Below are 13,245 nucleotides of genomic sequence, written 5' to 3'. Positions count from 1 at the left end.
AACGCAGTGACTCCAGGTAAGGACTGCGGCTGTCTCTTCACACAAGACTCCGTGGATGTGGTGAGTATGTGACTGAGCTCCTGTCCATTTCTTTTCCACCTTGACCAACAACATTGTCTGCAGCTGCCTATGCCTTGTACTGAAGCTCCCTCCTGCTTTATGACCCGGCACTGCTCCCCAGGGAGCCAGCAGGTCCCAGCTAACCTGCGTCCTACACCTCATCTGACATTCCTTTCACTCATTTCATCTCATCGTCTTCACTGCTGTCACCCGGAGCAAGCCAGCAGCACCCCGTTGTCACCCGGAGTAAGCCAGCAGTGCCCCATGGTCACCCGGAGCAAGCCAGCAGTGCCCCGTTGTCACTGGAGCAAGCCAGCAGTGCCCCGTGGTCACCCAGAGCAAGCCAGCAGTGCCCCGTTGTCACCGGAGCAAGCCAGCAGTGCCCCGTGGTCACCGGAGCAAGCCAGCAGTGCCCCATGGTCACGCAGAGCAAGCCAGCAGCACCCCGTTGTCACCAGAGCAAGCCAGCAGTGCCCCGTGGTCACCCGGAGCAAGCCAGCAATGCCCCGTGGTCACCCGGAGCAAGCCAGCAGTGCCCTGTGACCAGGATGAGTGTGATAATCTCCTCACGTCTCCTCAATCTGCTCTTGCCCCAATCCACTCCACCTCTATTCTGCAGTCAGAACACTCTTTTAAAAAAGGTATGATGATGCTGTGTTACAATTCTCCCAGATCCCCGATCACCCTGGGACCACGTTTCAGCCTTCAGACCTGCGTGGTCTGCCTGCTGTCCGCATTTCTAGCTTCCCCTCATCACTTTATTTTCACAACTTACTGTTCTTGTTTCAAGGTGTCAAGGTGGCCCCATGATCACAGGCCTGAGATGCTCTTCCCTTCTCCTCGGGTCTGTTTTTTCTTCTCTTTCCTCCTCATTCAGACGTCACCCAAATTAAGCCACTCCCTCCTTCATTTAACAAACAAGTGTTTACTGGCCAGATAAAACCCATTAACCACCTCTCCAACCACACTAATTATTCTCTGACTTGACACAAAGCAGAACCTTCCCTGACTAGGAAAGAGCCCCAAAGACTTGCATCTCATTCAATCCTATGATAAGCAGACCCATATCTTGCCATTCAAAATAGGAAACTGCTATAGCCGTAATTAGTCTATCCGGCTATCATCTCCTCCTGCTTCGACTGAGGAAATGTCGTCAATCAGTCTGAAAAATTGTTATTGGAGATCTCCAAATGCATTCATTCTGCACACAAATATAACACCCTTTTTACAATAAGGCGATGCTTGCAAAATTTATTTCTAGATATAAGGTGTAAGAAACACTTTCCAACAAAATTCTAAATCAACTCCATTTCACTGGGAGAATTTGTTGTGTGGAGTGGAGGAATTTCATCTCCACCATTACTGGGAATTCATTCTCTTCCTCAAGGCAGCCAGCTTTGGGGTCCTCGGCTATTTATTTCACACATGCTCACACAGACACTTGAATTTTAGTAGTTCGAGGCCTTCGTGCACACCTTTACAGCATGCCGTGTAACAATTTCCCAGCCCCAAATCTCGCCTTCCCAAGTGCACCCTGCTACCACGTTCTTTCTGAGGTTCTGCCACTTCCTCGAGGTGCTGCAAGGATTTCAGCCATCCCGTAACTTCCTGGAGGAAACCCGGCTGCAGGAAGCCCCTTAACCTTCCTTCTTGTCAGTTGCTCCAATCCCTTTAATGTTAAGCCTTCACCCACCTTCTTCTCTGCTTTCGAAAGCTGAGATTTTTTCTTGTGTTAAATTGTTTGGGATTTATTGGGGGTACAAAAAATTAGGTTACAGTGTTCGCATTTGTTAGGTAAAGTCCCTCTTATAAAAGTGTCCTGCCCCCAAGACTTATGCCATGACCCCAGCCTCCTCCATCCTCCCCTCTCCCTCAGTGACTAAAGCAAGGAGGGGGGGTGTTGCCCCCTGTGCCCCTGGGAACAGACGCTTACTGCTTTTAGACCCAAGGATGGACACCTGATTCTCTCCAGAATGAAGCTGGGAAAAAATACTAGTGGAATGAGAGGAAATAGTCTGTCACAAATGCAAAGGAATTTCTGTTGGTTTCATTCTGAAGACATCATAAGGACTTCTCCTTGGCCTTGGATTGGCAAAAGGAATCTGGGTTTACACTGAATTTGTACATGTGCCTTAACTGGTAACGTTGGCATCTTTGCCCAATCAGTGCTTTGCCCAAACTATTCCTGGAATGTATTGAAAGTAGAACAGTGAGAAAAAAATAGCACTCCACATCCACGCTTTCTGGACAGGAAGAGTGTCTGTGTGTGCCTTCGGACTGTAGATTCTCTGCCTGCAGCTCAGCACCTGCAGCTCAATCCATTTTCCCTGCTGCCAGGGGTGGCTGGCTGTGTGTGGGGGGGTCATTTTAGGCCTGAATCATTGGCGCATAACTCATTGCAAAAACATAACAAGCGTGTGTCAAATGGTGAACAGTTAAAAGTGTTTGCAGATGTAGCTCCTTGTCGTTTGACCTTGGTTTGATAGAGAGGTTCATGGACAGACATGGGTAATTTTTCAAACTGGGTGATTACAGGAAACACACCGGAAGCCTATCCTTGCTGGTCAGCAAACATGAAGACAGGTGACAGATAACAGAGCACAGGTGGCAGAGTGTTGTGAGGAGAGTGACTTGACCTGTTTCCAGGATGAAGATTAACCTCTTCGAGGTGCACCCTTCATCCCGGCCTCAGTCTCTACCATAAGCCATGTGTTGGTTGTACAGCTCAAAACAAGGCCCACCCACGGCCTTGGAAAGACCCTGGAGGGGTAGGAGGAGAGAGGTGGGGAAGTGGGGGAGGGGAAGTGGGAGCAGGGAAGTGAAGCCACGTGAACGGTACCATGAGTCGGCACAACTCAACACCCTTCAAAAATACCAACGTTAAGCGATTTTGTATAAAGTGATGCCTACTGTCCTCTATTGAATTATTTCTGCATTTTCAGATAATATTTTTAGAAAGAATAAGACATTATTATGAATCTAAATATTTTACCCAAATATATTTTTATTAAATCCATTGCAGTACTTTTAACCTAGTTTTACCTGTAATTTGTGGTAATCAGTGACTTTCCCATTTTCTTAAATTCTACTTAACTATTAATGTAAATTCTTTTAAGAATTACTTTCCTTCTTTGCTTTCCATTTGTGGATCTCCTACCCATGGCTGGAGCGTCAGCTCAGGTGTTCCCTTTCTCCATGAAAAGCACCAGCCCCCCCCCCATGTTTATCCTGATAAATCTCTTCTCTAAATTCAAATGTATGACTTCACTTCTCACTTCATGCTTGGTTCAGTTTTTTCAACTGTTCTGTCTTTGGGAGATGAGACGATAGCTTACACATTCTCAAAATTTATTTAAACACCCCCAGCCCCCAGCATAGTAATTTCCCAAGCAGATATGCAATATCCATTGTTGCACTGTTTTTCTGTAGTGGTGGTTGGCTACCTCCCATGGGTGTTTTGCCCTGGGATCAGAAAACAGACTTCCAGTCTGGCTCTGACAGAAATTGTCTGTATCACCAAAAGCGCTGAAAAATATTCTACTATGTTCCAATTCTATTAAATAAAGATAACAATAAGTCCTTTATATGTGCATGATGAATGAGTTGCACAGATGAGAGTGATTTGTGAATTACTCTGTTCCCTGTAAATGTGATTATTAATTGCAGTAAGTCAATTAGTGAATGACATTCCTATTTGGACTCCTCCTGTAGAACACAGTCATTTGCTATTCTGTGTATGATGCTGCATCCAGATGGCCCAGGTGGCACAGAGCACAGCAGAAACCCATTAGTAGGAGGACTGGGAGGATGCTGTGCACCCGGGCACCGAGCCTCAGCTGGATCAACTAGAAGCTAGGAATGCTGTGGACCCGGGCACCTAGCCTCAGCTAGACCACCTAGAGGCTGGGAGGATGTTGTGGCCCCAGGCACCTAGCCTCAGCTGGACCACCTAGAGGCTGGGGAGATGCTGTGGAACCGGGCATCTAGCCCCAGCTGGACCACCTAGAGGTTGGGAGAATGCTGTGCACCCGGGCACCTAGCCTCAGATGGACCAACTAGAAGCTAGGAATGCTGTGTACCTGGGTACCTAGCCTCAGCTAGACCACCTAGAGGCTGGGAGGATGCTGTGGCCCCGGGCACCTAGCCTCAGCTGGACCACCTAGAGTTTGGGAGGATGCTGTGGACCCAGCACCTAGCCTCAGTTGGACCACCTAGAGTTTGGGAGGATGCTGTGGCCCCGGGCACATAGCCTTAGCTGGACAGAGGGCACCATATGAGCAGAGGGTTCCACCCCGGGGATCATCTCATGATAGACTATACGATTCTCATACATGATGCTGAGTGATATTTTTAAATGTTGCCACAGGCAGAATATTTTTGACTGCATTGTTTCATTGTGACCTAGATTGAACAATACATAACAAAGAAATACTCTCAGCACACTGGTATTTACTGCTCTTTAATAACTGTCAGCTACAAATCTGTATGCATTTTTCTCTATTGTATTCATTTATAATGTATAACCTGCCTACTTCCAAAAACAATGTTAGTGGCTTACACTGGAAGACTTACCCACATATGCCTGACCAGATGAAAATAAAAAATAAAACACCGCATGTTTGGCATCCATAAATCATTTTCCTCAAATATGTATCTCTTACAATGACTCAATCTTATTTGTTTGGATTCAACAACTAATTCATAAAATGGGTTTAATATCTATCTCTTTTACAAATATTTTTAAAGTACCACATGAACAAAGAAGTTTAAATGTTGATTATGTTTTAAAACGTACAAACTTTATGGCTGATTTGACTATTTTGACATAAAGCATTTTTAAAAACTCACTTCAAAATTTTTAAAGAAAAGTAACAAGTATAAAGTAAAACACTGAAATATCCACTCTCTACAGATAGAATTAATATCTCTCTATCATACACACATATATCTATACATATACAGATGTATATGTAAAATTATTTTATTCCAAACCATTTGCTAGCAAGTTACAGACATGATGAATTATTCTTGTAAAATCTAGTATTCATTTCTTAAAACATTTCTCAAAATCAAAAAACTAACATTGATGCAACACTACCATCTAATCCACCAACCTCATTCAGATTTCCTCCTTTTGCTAATAACGGTTCTAGTAGCAAAGGACCCTAACCAGGGTTGCTCGCTGCAGTCAGCGTTATGCCCCTAGTTTTGGCTCTAGTAGCAAGGGACCCTAACCAGGTTGCTCGCTGCAGTCAGCGTTATGCCCCTAGTTTTGGCTCTAGTAGCAAGGGACACTAACCAGGGTTGCTCGCTGCAGTCAGCGTTATGCCCCTAGTTTTGGCTCTAGTAGCAAGGGACACTAACCAGGGTTGCTCACTGCCGTCAGCATTATGCCCCTAGTTTTGGCTCTAGTAGCAAGGGACCCTAACCAGGGTTGCTCGCTGCAGTCACCGTTATGCCCCTAGTTTTGGCTCTAGTAGCAAGGGACCCTAACCAGGGTTGCTGGCTGCCGTCAGCGTTATGCTCCTAGTTTTGGCTCTAGTAGCAAGGGACCCTAACCAGGGTTGCTCACTGCAGTCAGCATTATGCCCCTAGTTTTGGCTCTAGTAGCAAGGGACCCTAACCAGGGTTGCTCACTGCAGTCAGCATTATGCCCCTAGTTTTGGCTCTAGTAGCAAGGGACCCTAACCAGGGTTGCTCACTGCCGTCAGCGTTATGCCCCTAGTTTACTTCTGGCTGGAAGATTTCTTTGGTTTTTCCTTGTCTTTCATTAACTTGACACTTTTGAAAAAACATACAACCAAGTTCTTTATGGAATTTTTTTTCAATTTGAATTGATGCTCTTTATGATTAGATGCAGGCTATACATTTGGTGCTAGAATATCAATATAGGAGGCTATGTTCTTCCAAGAACATCTTCTCTACCTCCTCCTCTGCTGGGAGGCGGCTGGCTCAAGTAGACTTGCAGGAGCTGACAATGACATCACTTCCCAACACTGCTCTGTGACACTGTGACGTGTTAGTCACTTGAAATCAGCTGTGAGGTGTTTACACCACAGCAGTTGCAATGTGACCACGAATCAAGCTTTTTTTTTTTTTTTCCCAAGAGCCAGCTTCTCAGTGTCTCAGCACATACCATGTCCCAGTAATTCACTTGATGAAAGGCGGGTCTGCTGGACTTCTCTCTGAAGTTATTACTTTTCTGCTTGTTAATGAATAAGGATTAGATGGGGAGAGGCGTGAAGACTAAGAATACCCAGTTCCTCATTTACATTTTACATCCATGATGCCTCAGCCTGAATCGATCGTTATTATTACTACAAAGATTCCCGGATGATGACTTTCTAATTCCGTCTTCCCTCCCTCTTTATTAGGCAGCATGTTACAGCAAGGGAAAACTTTGTCCTTTATTCATTTTATTCATTGATTGATCTATTTATGTCAGTTTTCAGTCATAGATTTCTATTTCATACAAAAGGATTATATTGTATTTTTTGCTAGTATAGTCTTGAAATGAGCATTTCTCCAAAAAATGCTCCTTCCTTTCAGAGAATAATAGAATATAGAGTGATATTTAGAAACTCAAGATTTAGGTACCATGTAGGTTTATTGCTGCTGGGCTATTAATTATTTTATACCTCTCAAAACACAAAGGTAGGAACTGTAGCATCTGCACACACATTTTTATTTATGTCTGTAGCTACACATAGTAAAACCATGAGTTCACATCCATGATACAACCAGATCCATTGTAACCCTCCTCAGTTCCATTTTTGTAATCCCTTCTCCAACATCAAGAACACTGGCTCACATTTTCCTCAAAACGTGTACTTAGTTCCCATGTAATTGTCTAATCGTCCAGTCTCACTGGGAATTTGCTCAGGTCCCATCTGCCTTACCCCTCCCTACTTTATCCCTAACTGTACCAAATGCTTCTGATAAATACATTGGAAAAGGAAAGCTGAAGATTATGAAATCTTAAAATTCATGCTACCCCTGACACAATTAATTCAAACTGTGAACAAATTCTCCTGTGTCCGAAGAAACACTCGCACTTCACCGCTCCAGGTACTTGACCAAGAACGCACACAGAGAAGGCCCACGGCCAGGCATGAAACAAACCTCTCCTCTTAGAAGGTGGACACACAGCCCTCAAAACAAGAGTCTGTCCTTCAGAGCCTGCATGGGTGAGCTCACGAGGCCAGAGGCTGGTGCTGTTTCTTTCTGTCACTAGCCTTGGGACTTACGTACTGAGGCATTCCCGCAGAAGGGGACTATGAGGTTGAGAGAGAAACAGAATAATAAGTAGAATCCCCACAGTTCACCAAAAACATTGCAGGGGAAAAGATGAAAGGTCCCTTTAAACACCTGCTCTTGTTAAAAACACACAGAGGAAAGACAGGCTCTACTTGGCCCAGTACAAGGACAGCAGAGGCAGAAGAGAAGAGAAGAAATGATTTCAGTGTGTCCCTTTCCTGCTGTGACTGTGCTCTTATGATCCCTCACCAGTCAGAACAGCCATTCCTCTTCCTTTGGAAGAATAGGTGAGGACAGAGTGACCAGGCAGAACTGTGTGGGAGACACACGAAACATGAAGGTTCTTCTCTCATCTGCTTCCGCATACCTGAAAATATGAGCTGAAAAATTCGGTCCAATATTAAACCCTTTCTATTGAAAAGTTCACCTGTTCCTCATACGTGTTAGGATATATAAATTCACACATTGGAAGCTCAGTTCACTTATGATAGTTACTTAAGGGAAGCTTTAATATGAAGTTGTCATACATCTGATGATAAACGCAAACACGTGTGAACGATGAGTTTTGATCCTTAGACAAAACACACATTAAAAGTGTTTTACCAATTTAATTTGTGAAACATATGATAGGTGCTAGAAATTGTGCATGACCCACAGAAATGAATATATTTTCTCACGAAGTTTAAATGTCTAGAGAATATAAGGGTATGTTACACAAAACTGAGCTGGGCAATTCCAAATTTGAGTATTTTGAACACAGAGACAGCAAAGACCTGCTTGACTGTCATTACTTGGAGTATTTCCTCCCACTTGACGATCTCTCTGGCCATAATTTACTGATCTATTTATTTTTATTTTTTTTAGGAAGCCTTTTTCCCCACCCAAATATTTGGAAAAAAGACTACTTTTGTCTTCTTGTAACATCCAACAACTACCAGTAATACTGCTTTTGTACCAAATGCTATAATTAGAATATATTTTGATACTCATATATAAATTTTAAAATTGTGTTTGGTTACTTGTTTTGGTGACAGAGTCCTTATCTTTTATTCCTAATAAGCAGGGTGCTAGATATATAGTAGGTGGTTTAAGAAATCATATGCTAGACTGAACTATTACAAGAGCTCTCCGTCCAGGGGAAATTAGAGAAGCTTTACAGTAGAGTCAGCCCTTGAGATTAAACTTGAAGAACAGGCTTGAAATAAATGTTTCAAAAAATAGCAATACTACAAATACCTTAATTCTACAAACACATCAATACTACAAATGTATCACCACTACAATGTAGATTATGGTTGGTAAATAACAATAAAATGTTAGGCAGGCATCTCATTGATCATCACCTTAAATAGTCATTGTCATGGCTGTGGAGAAGCATATTTTTATTTACTGACAGCTGAAGATGAAATCCTTGAACATTTAAAGTTATAAAGTCAGAGTTGAGACAGACATTGTAAATGACCTACACCCCATCCATTTTCTCTTTCTAAAAAAGCTGTTAAGTAAGAATAGAATGGAGATGTTTCATGAAAGGATGTATGCAGTTAAAAAGGAAATTTCAGCCTCCCTGTGCCATGGGGACAAACTAGGGACAGAATTCATGCTGAGAGAGGATACCCAGAAAAAATAAAGTCTAAAAAAACAAAAGGCTTCTCAGAGAAGCCCCAGGGACACACCTACAAAGTCTTCCCACAGTGACTTGGCTCTTAAGAATTTGTAGAAACACAACTTCCTGGGACCTGAAAACTAATGCTTTCTTCTGCTTTTGTAAAAGCCTGGGTCTGCCTTCTCCAGTTCTATTCAAACTGACCAATGGCAAGGGCACCTGTGGACAAGGAACCCTTGGCTGGAGATAAAAGGGAAAAGACAGAGCCAGTTAGGGAAGTTGGTCATTTTTGGACTTTAGTCTGCCATCGCTCTGGTAGCTGAAATAAAATCCTTCCTCCATATTTTATTGTTCAAGTGATTCTCTTTCTCCACCAGGCCCTTGTCTTCCTGCAACAATGCCAGTGAGCTGGAAGGACTACTCTACTGTGGAGCAGGGAGACTCAGAAAATATTTTTATGTGTCTTCTTGGACAATTCTGTAATGCCTAATCTTTGCTCTTCATTTGAAAGGATAGCAATAGAGCTTAGTTCACAGGGCTATGTTCAGGATCGAATGAAACAGACATTCCAAAGCACATGTGCAGACTGCAGGGTAAGTGCCCAGGAAATCATGACTCCCATTAGTGAAGCTGAATGTGTTGCTGCCACATAGACCGTCACCTGTGTGTAGGCAGGATCAGCTGCTGGCATGAAAGAAAACAACATCAAGATCTGAATGAAGTACAGGGAGGGAAGGCTCGCCTGGGCATTTTGAAAGGAGAATCTTGAATACAGGTGCATTTGTGAATGCTTGAGGTGTGTGAAAGAGCAAGCAAAGATGGGACTTTGTTGACTACAACCACAGGTCTGACCACTTATGAGTAGGGTGGCACCTGTGTCAAGGGTTAAGCTTGTCTACAACTCCTATGTGACAAAATGTTGTAGATCACGGGCCTAACTTAGGCCCATGACACAATGCAATTTTCCCAGGTAATTTCCTCCAGGGTCTTCCATTTTCAGAGCCAAGAACTGTCTCCTAACTTCAGCCTGGCCTCCATCTCCCACTGTTGTCAACATGTTCTCCCTATACCGTCAGCCTGAGAACCTTCCACACCTAGAGGCTGGGCTACCTAGCACTCCTGAAGAATGCAGCCTTCTTTGTCTCACCGGTGTTCTTGAATCTTACTCCAAGCCTTTCAACGTTAGAGACGCTATCAGGGAGACATTAAGAAAGGAGAAGGGGGGGGATATGGGAGGCAGGAGGGTATTTGGGGGGACCTCACCTAATGTGCATGATACAATGGTACATGTCAAAACTATTAAGAAATGAGTATAACTGTGATGGATGTGTTACTTAGTTCAATGTAAGCATTTTACATTGTATATGGAAGCAGTACCCTGAACCCCATAAATGCATCAATGTACAAAGTAATGATTTAATAAAAAATAATAATAATAAATAAATAAATAAATTAGAGATTATGCAAATACAAATACAGAGGAGCCAGCCATTGATTAATTTTCACTTGCTAGGGCTACGTATGAATTGTATAAATTATGAGAAAGCTTATTCTTGATACTGTGTATAGGTCAATCACCCTGACCTTTCACATTAAATAACTTTAATGTGCCACCTAAACATTTATGACTTGGCTCTTACAGAGCAAGAAGTATTATAGCAATCATTCTTTCTTTGTTCACTATTTCATTCATTTAAAAAAATCTATCGAGCACTTCAAAAAAAAAAAAAAAGGAAGGAAGGAAGGAAAGAAATGCCCATGCTGAGTGCTGCTCGTTTTGTTTTCTAAGCATTTGCACATTCTGGTTCACAAATATCTTACCTGAGAAGCTTCCCAGCCTGGGTGCTGCTGCGTCTCCACCATCATGGATCTCCAGGGAGTCCCAGTTCTGCTCTGTGGCAAAGCTTATTACTTGGATCTACCAAACCATAGCACTGCATTAATATTTATTTCTTATTTATTAACAGCATTAGTCTAATCAGATGAGGTTTGGTGCGTGTGTGTGTATACATACATACATGTATATATATTATGTATACATAGGTATATACACATTTTACATATGTGTGCATACACATATACACATATACGTATATGTGGTAAAATCAGAGAAAATAAAACATCAAAGAACATTCCCCAATTTCTAAAAATGACACCTGTCATTGTTTTTATCCTACAAAAATTGAAAATTTTTATTACAAATATAGAAACATGATTAAAGCATTTTGTGGAAAAATTAAGAATAGGGAAACAGATTATGATCCTTGTATTTAAAATAACCAATACAAAATGAACAAGGAAAGGAGAGGAGAGGAAGGGCAGGGTGGGGAGAGTGGGGTGAGGGTCAGGGAGAGGGGAGGAGAGGAATAAGGAAGGGAGGGAGGAAGAGAGAAAGAGACAGACGGACAGAGAGGAGCCCACGGACCCAGGTAAGCCCTGTTTGTAGACTCTGGACTTCAACGACTAACCTGGATTCCCGACCCTTCCGTCACTGTGATCTTCCATATGCAATTTAAGTTGTTACCATATGGCTCAGGGTAGCCAGGGGACAAAATTGTCCCTCTTCGCTGAGTGAAATTGCCACTGCAGGGGACTGAAAGATGAAACTGTACTGAGTAAAAGGAAAGTCCAACAAGCACAACATTTTTGGCATTTAGTTTTCTTTGGCTGTGTGATCAGATAGTGAGACAAACTTTACATGGACTATACGTTAAATGACATTTTTAGCAGAGGTAAAATTTAGTCTGTTCTCTTTTAAATTAATGCTATCATTGATTATTATCTATTATGGTAATAAGTTGAAGACCTTGGATGTATAAATAAATCTTTCCCAATTCTCTAAGAAGGGACTGTACCCAACAATGGAATTTTGGATGTGAACTGTGTTTAGAATAATTTGTCCACTGTAATTTAATGACCTTGGCAGAATATTCTCTTCTCTAGGCAGACACACAATTCCAAATGGTATTAATTGGATTTATGAGCAAGTTCAGAGAGGAGAAAAGGCAGTTAAAATGTACAAATGAATTCAAGTGCTAATCATGATTGCACTAGAGTTTTTTACACAAATTAAGCAAATAAACTATAACTGTCATTGTTATTCAGGGGCATCAACCTATTACTTCTCAAACACTCATCAGCATTGATTTATTACAAGGACATTGCATAAGTGATACTGCAAATCTACATTACAATGGTTTTTCCCTAAAATGAAATTATGTTGTATATCCAAGACTTTAGAATTGATAGCATACTTAATGAGCATTGAGAAGGAAAACATGCTTTTACCTGGTTAATCTGATGAGTTGTTTTATGGAACAGAGTAATTTTTAGGGTTTTGCTACTACTGGATTTTTTTTTTTTTTTTTTAGAGACAGAGTTTCACTTTGTCACCCTCAGTAGAGTGTCGTGGCGTCACAGCTCACAGCAACCTCCAACTCCTGGGCTTACGCGATTCTCTTGCCTCAGCCTCCTGAGTAGCTGGGACTACAGGCACCCGCCACAATGCCCAGCTATTTTTTTGTTGCAGTTAGGCTGGGGCTGGGTTTGAATCTGCCACCATCTGTATATGGGGCTGGCGCCCTCCCCACTGAGCCACAGGCAGCGCCCACTACTGGATTATTTATAGTAAAATAAAATGTGCTCTATACATGCCATGAGCATGATGGGCTTCTGTGGATTGGACAGAGGGCAACTCTTGGGCAGTGCTGAGAACTTCTGGTGCCCAGACCTGAGCGAGGTATGCCCATGGATGCTCCTTACCCACACAGCTGGGAATCGTGTCATTCCACTGTGCCAGAGCATTAGGTACCGACTGACAGCGGAGCGCTGTGGAACCCTGCAGGAGGTAGCCCGGGTTGCACTCAAATCGAACAATGGAACCTGCAGAAAACTCAGAACCGATTCTCCTTCCGTATCTGGGCTCAGGCACAGAGCTGCACTGGGTGTCACTTGTTCGAGGAACAGCTAAAGGCGAAACACAAAGTGAGGTCATTTGTATCTTCATCAAAGCAGTTAAGATATTACCTTGAAAACAGGTTTAATATGCTTCTAAGGAGAGCCAGCACAGGTATAGGAGTTAAATGATAATGCCTCTGTCAATCAGAGAGTGATTGGGGGAGAACTTTCCCATCCACACTTCCCTCAGAACCACCTCTGTGTTGTCATTGCAAATGAGGAAAACAGGGCTTATGAGAATTGATGCCTCATGACCACAGATTAAAAACATTTAAGCAATTAAAATTAACTAAGCACCTGAACCATCATCAGCAGTGTCAACAGGATGACTACAAATTTGTATTTACACACAAGAACCTTAGAGC

The 13,245-nt window shown here is 42.6% G+C and overlaps 1 protein-coding gene across 2 annotated transcripts in view; it reads right to left on the bottom strand.

Moving 5' to 3' along the window:
* CSMD1 (CUB and Sushi multiple domains 1) overlaps positions 1 to 13,245 on the bottom strand; it is a 1,787,407-nt gene that overhangs the window by 179,088 nt on the left and 1,595,074 nt on the right. For both annotated transcript variants that reach the window (XM_053598050.1, XM_053598051.1), the window contains exons 34-36: positions 12,686 to 12,889; positions 11,392 to 11,516; positions 10,745 to 10,841 (exon numbers count right to left, since the gene is read on the bottom strand). In XM_053598050.1, the coding sequence (XP_053454025.1) occupies positions 10,745 to 10,841; positions 11,392 to 11,516; positions 12,686 to 12,889 (426 nt within the window). The remainder of the gene's footprint in view (positions 1 to 10,744; positions 10,842 to 11,391; positions 11,517 to 12,685; positions 12,890 to 13,245) is intronic.

This window comes from Nycticebus coucang, chromosome 7 (assembly GCF_027406575.1).
Source record: "Nycticebus coucang isolate mNycCou1 chromosome 7, mNycCou1.pri, whole genome shotgun sequence".
NCBI lineage: Eukaryota > Metazoa > Chordata > Mammalia > Primates > Lorisidae > Nycticebus > Nycticebus coucang.
The sequence above is the reverse complement of the archived record's forward strand: the minus strand, read 5'-3'. Positions and strand labels throughout refer to the sequence as shown.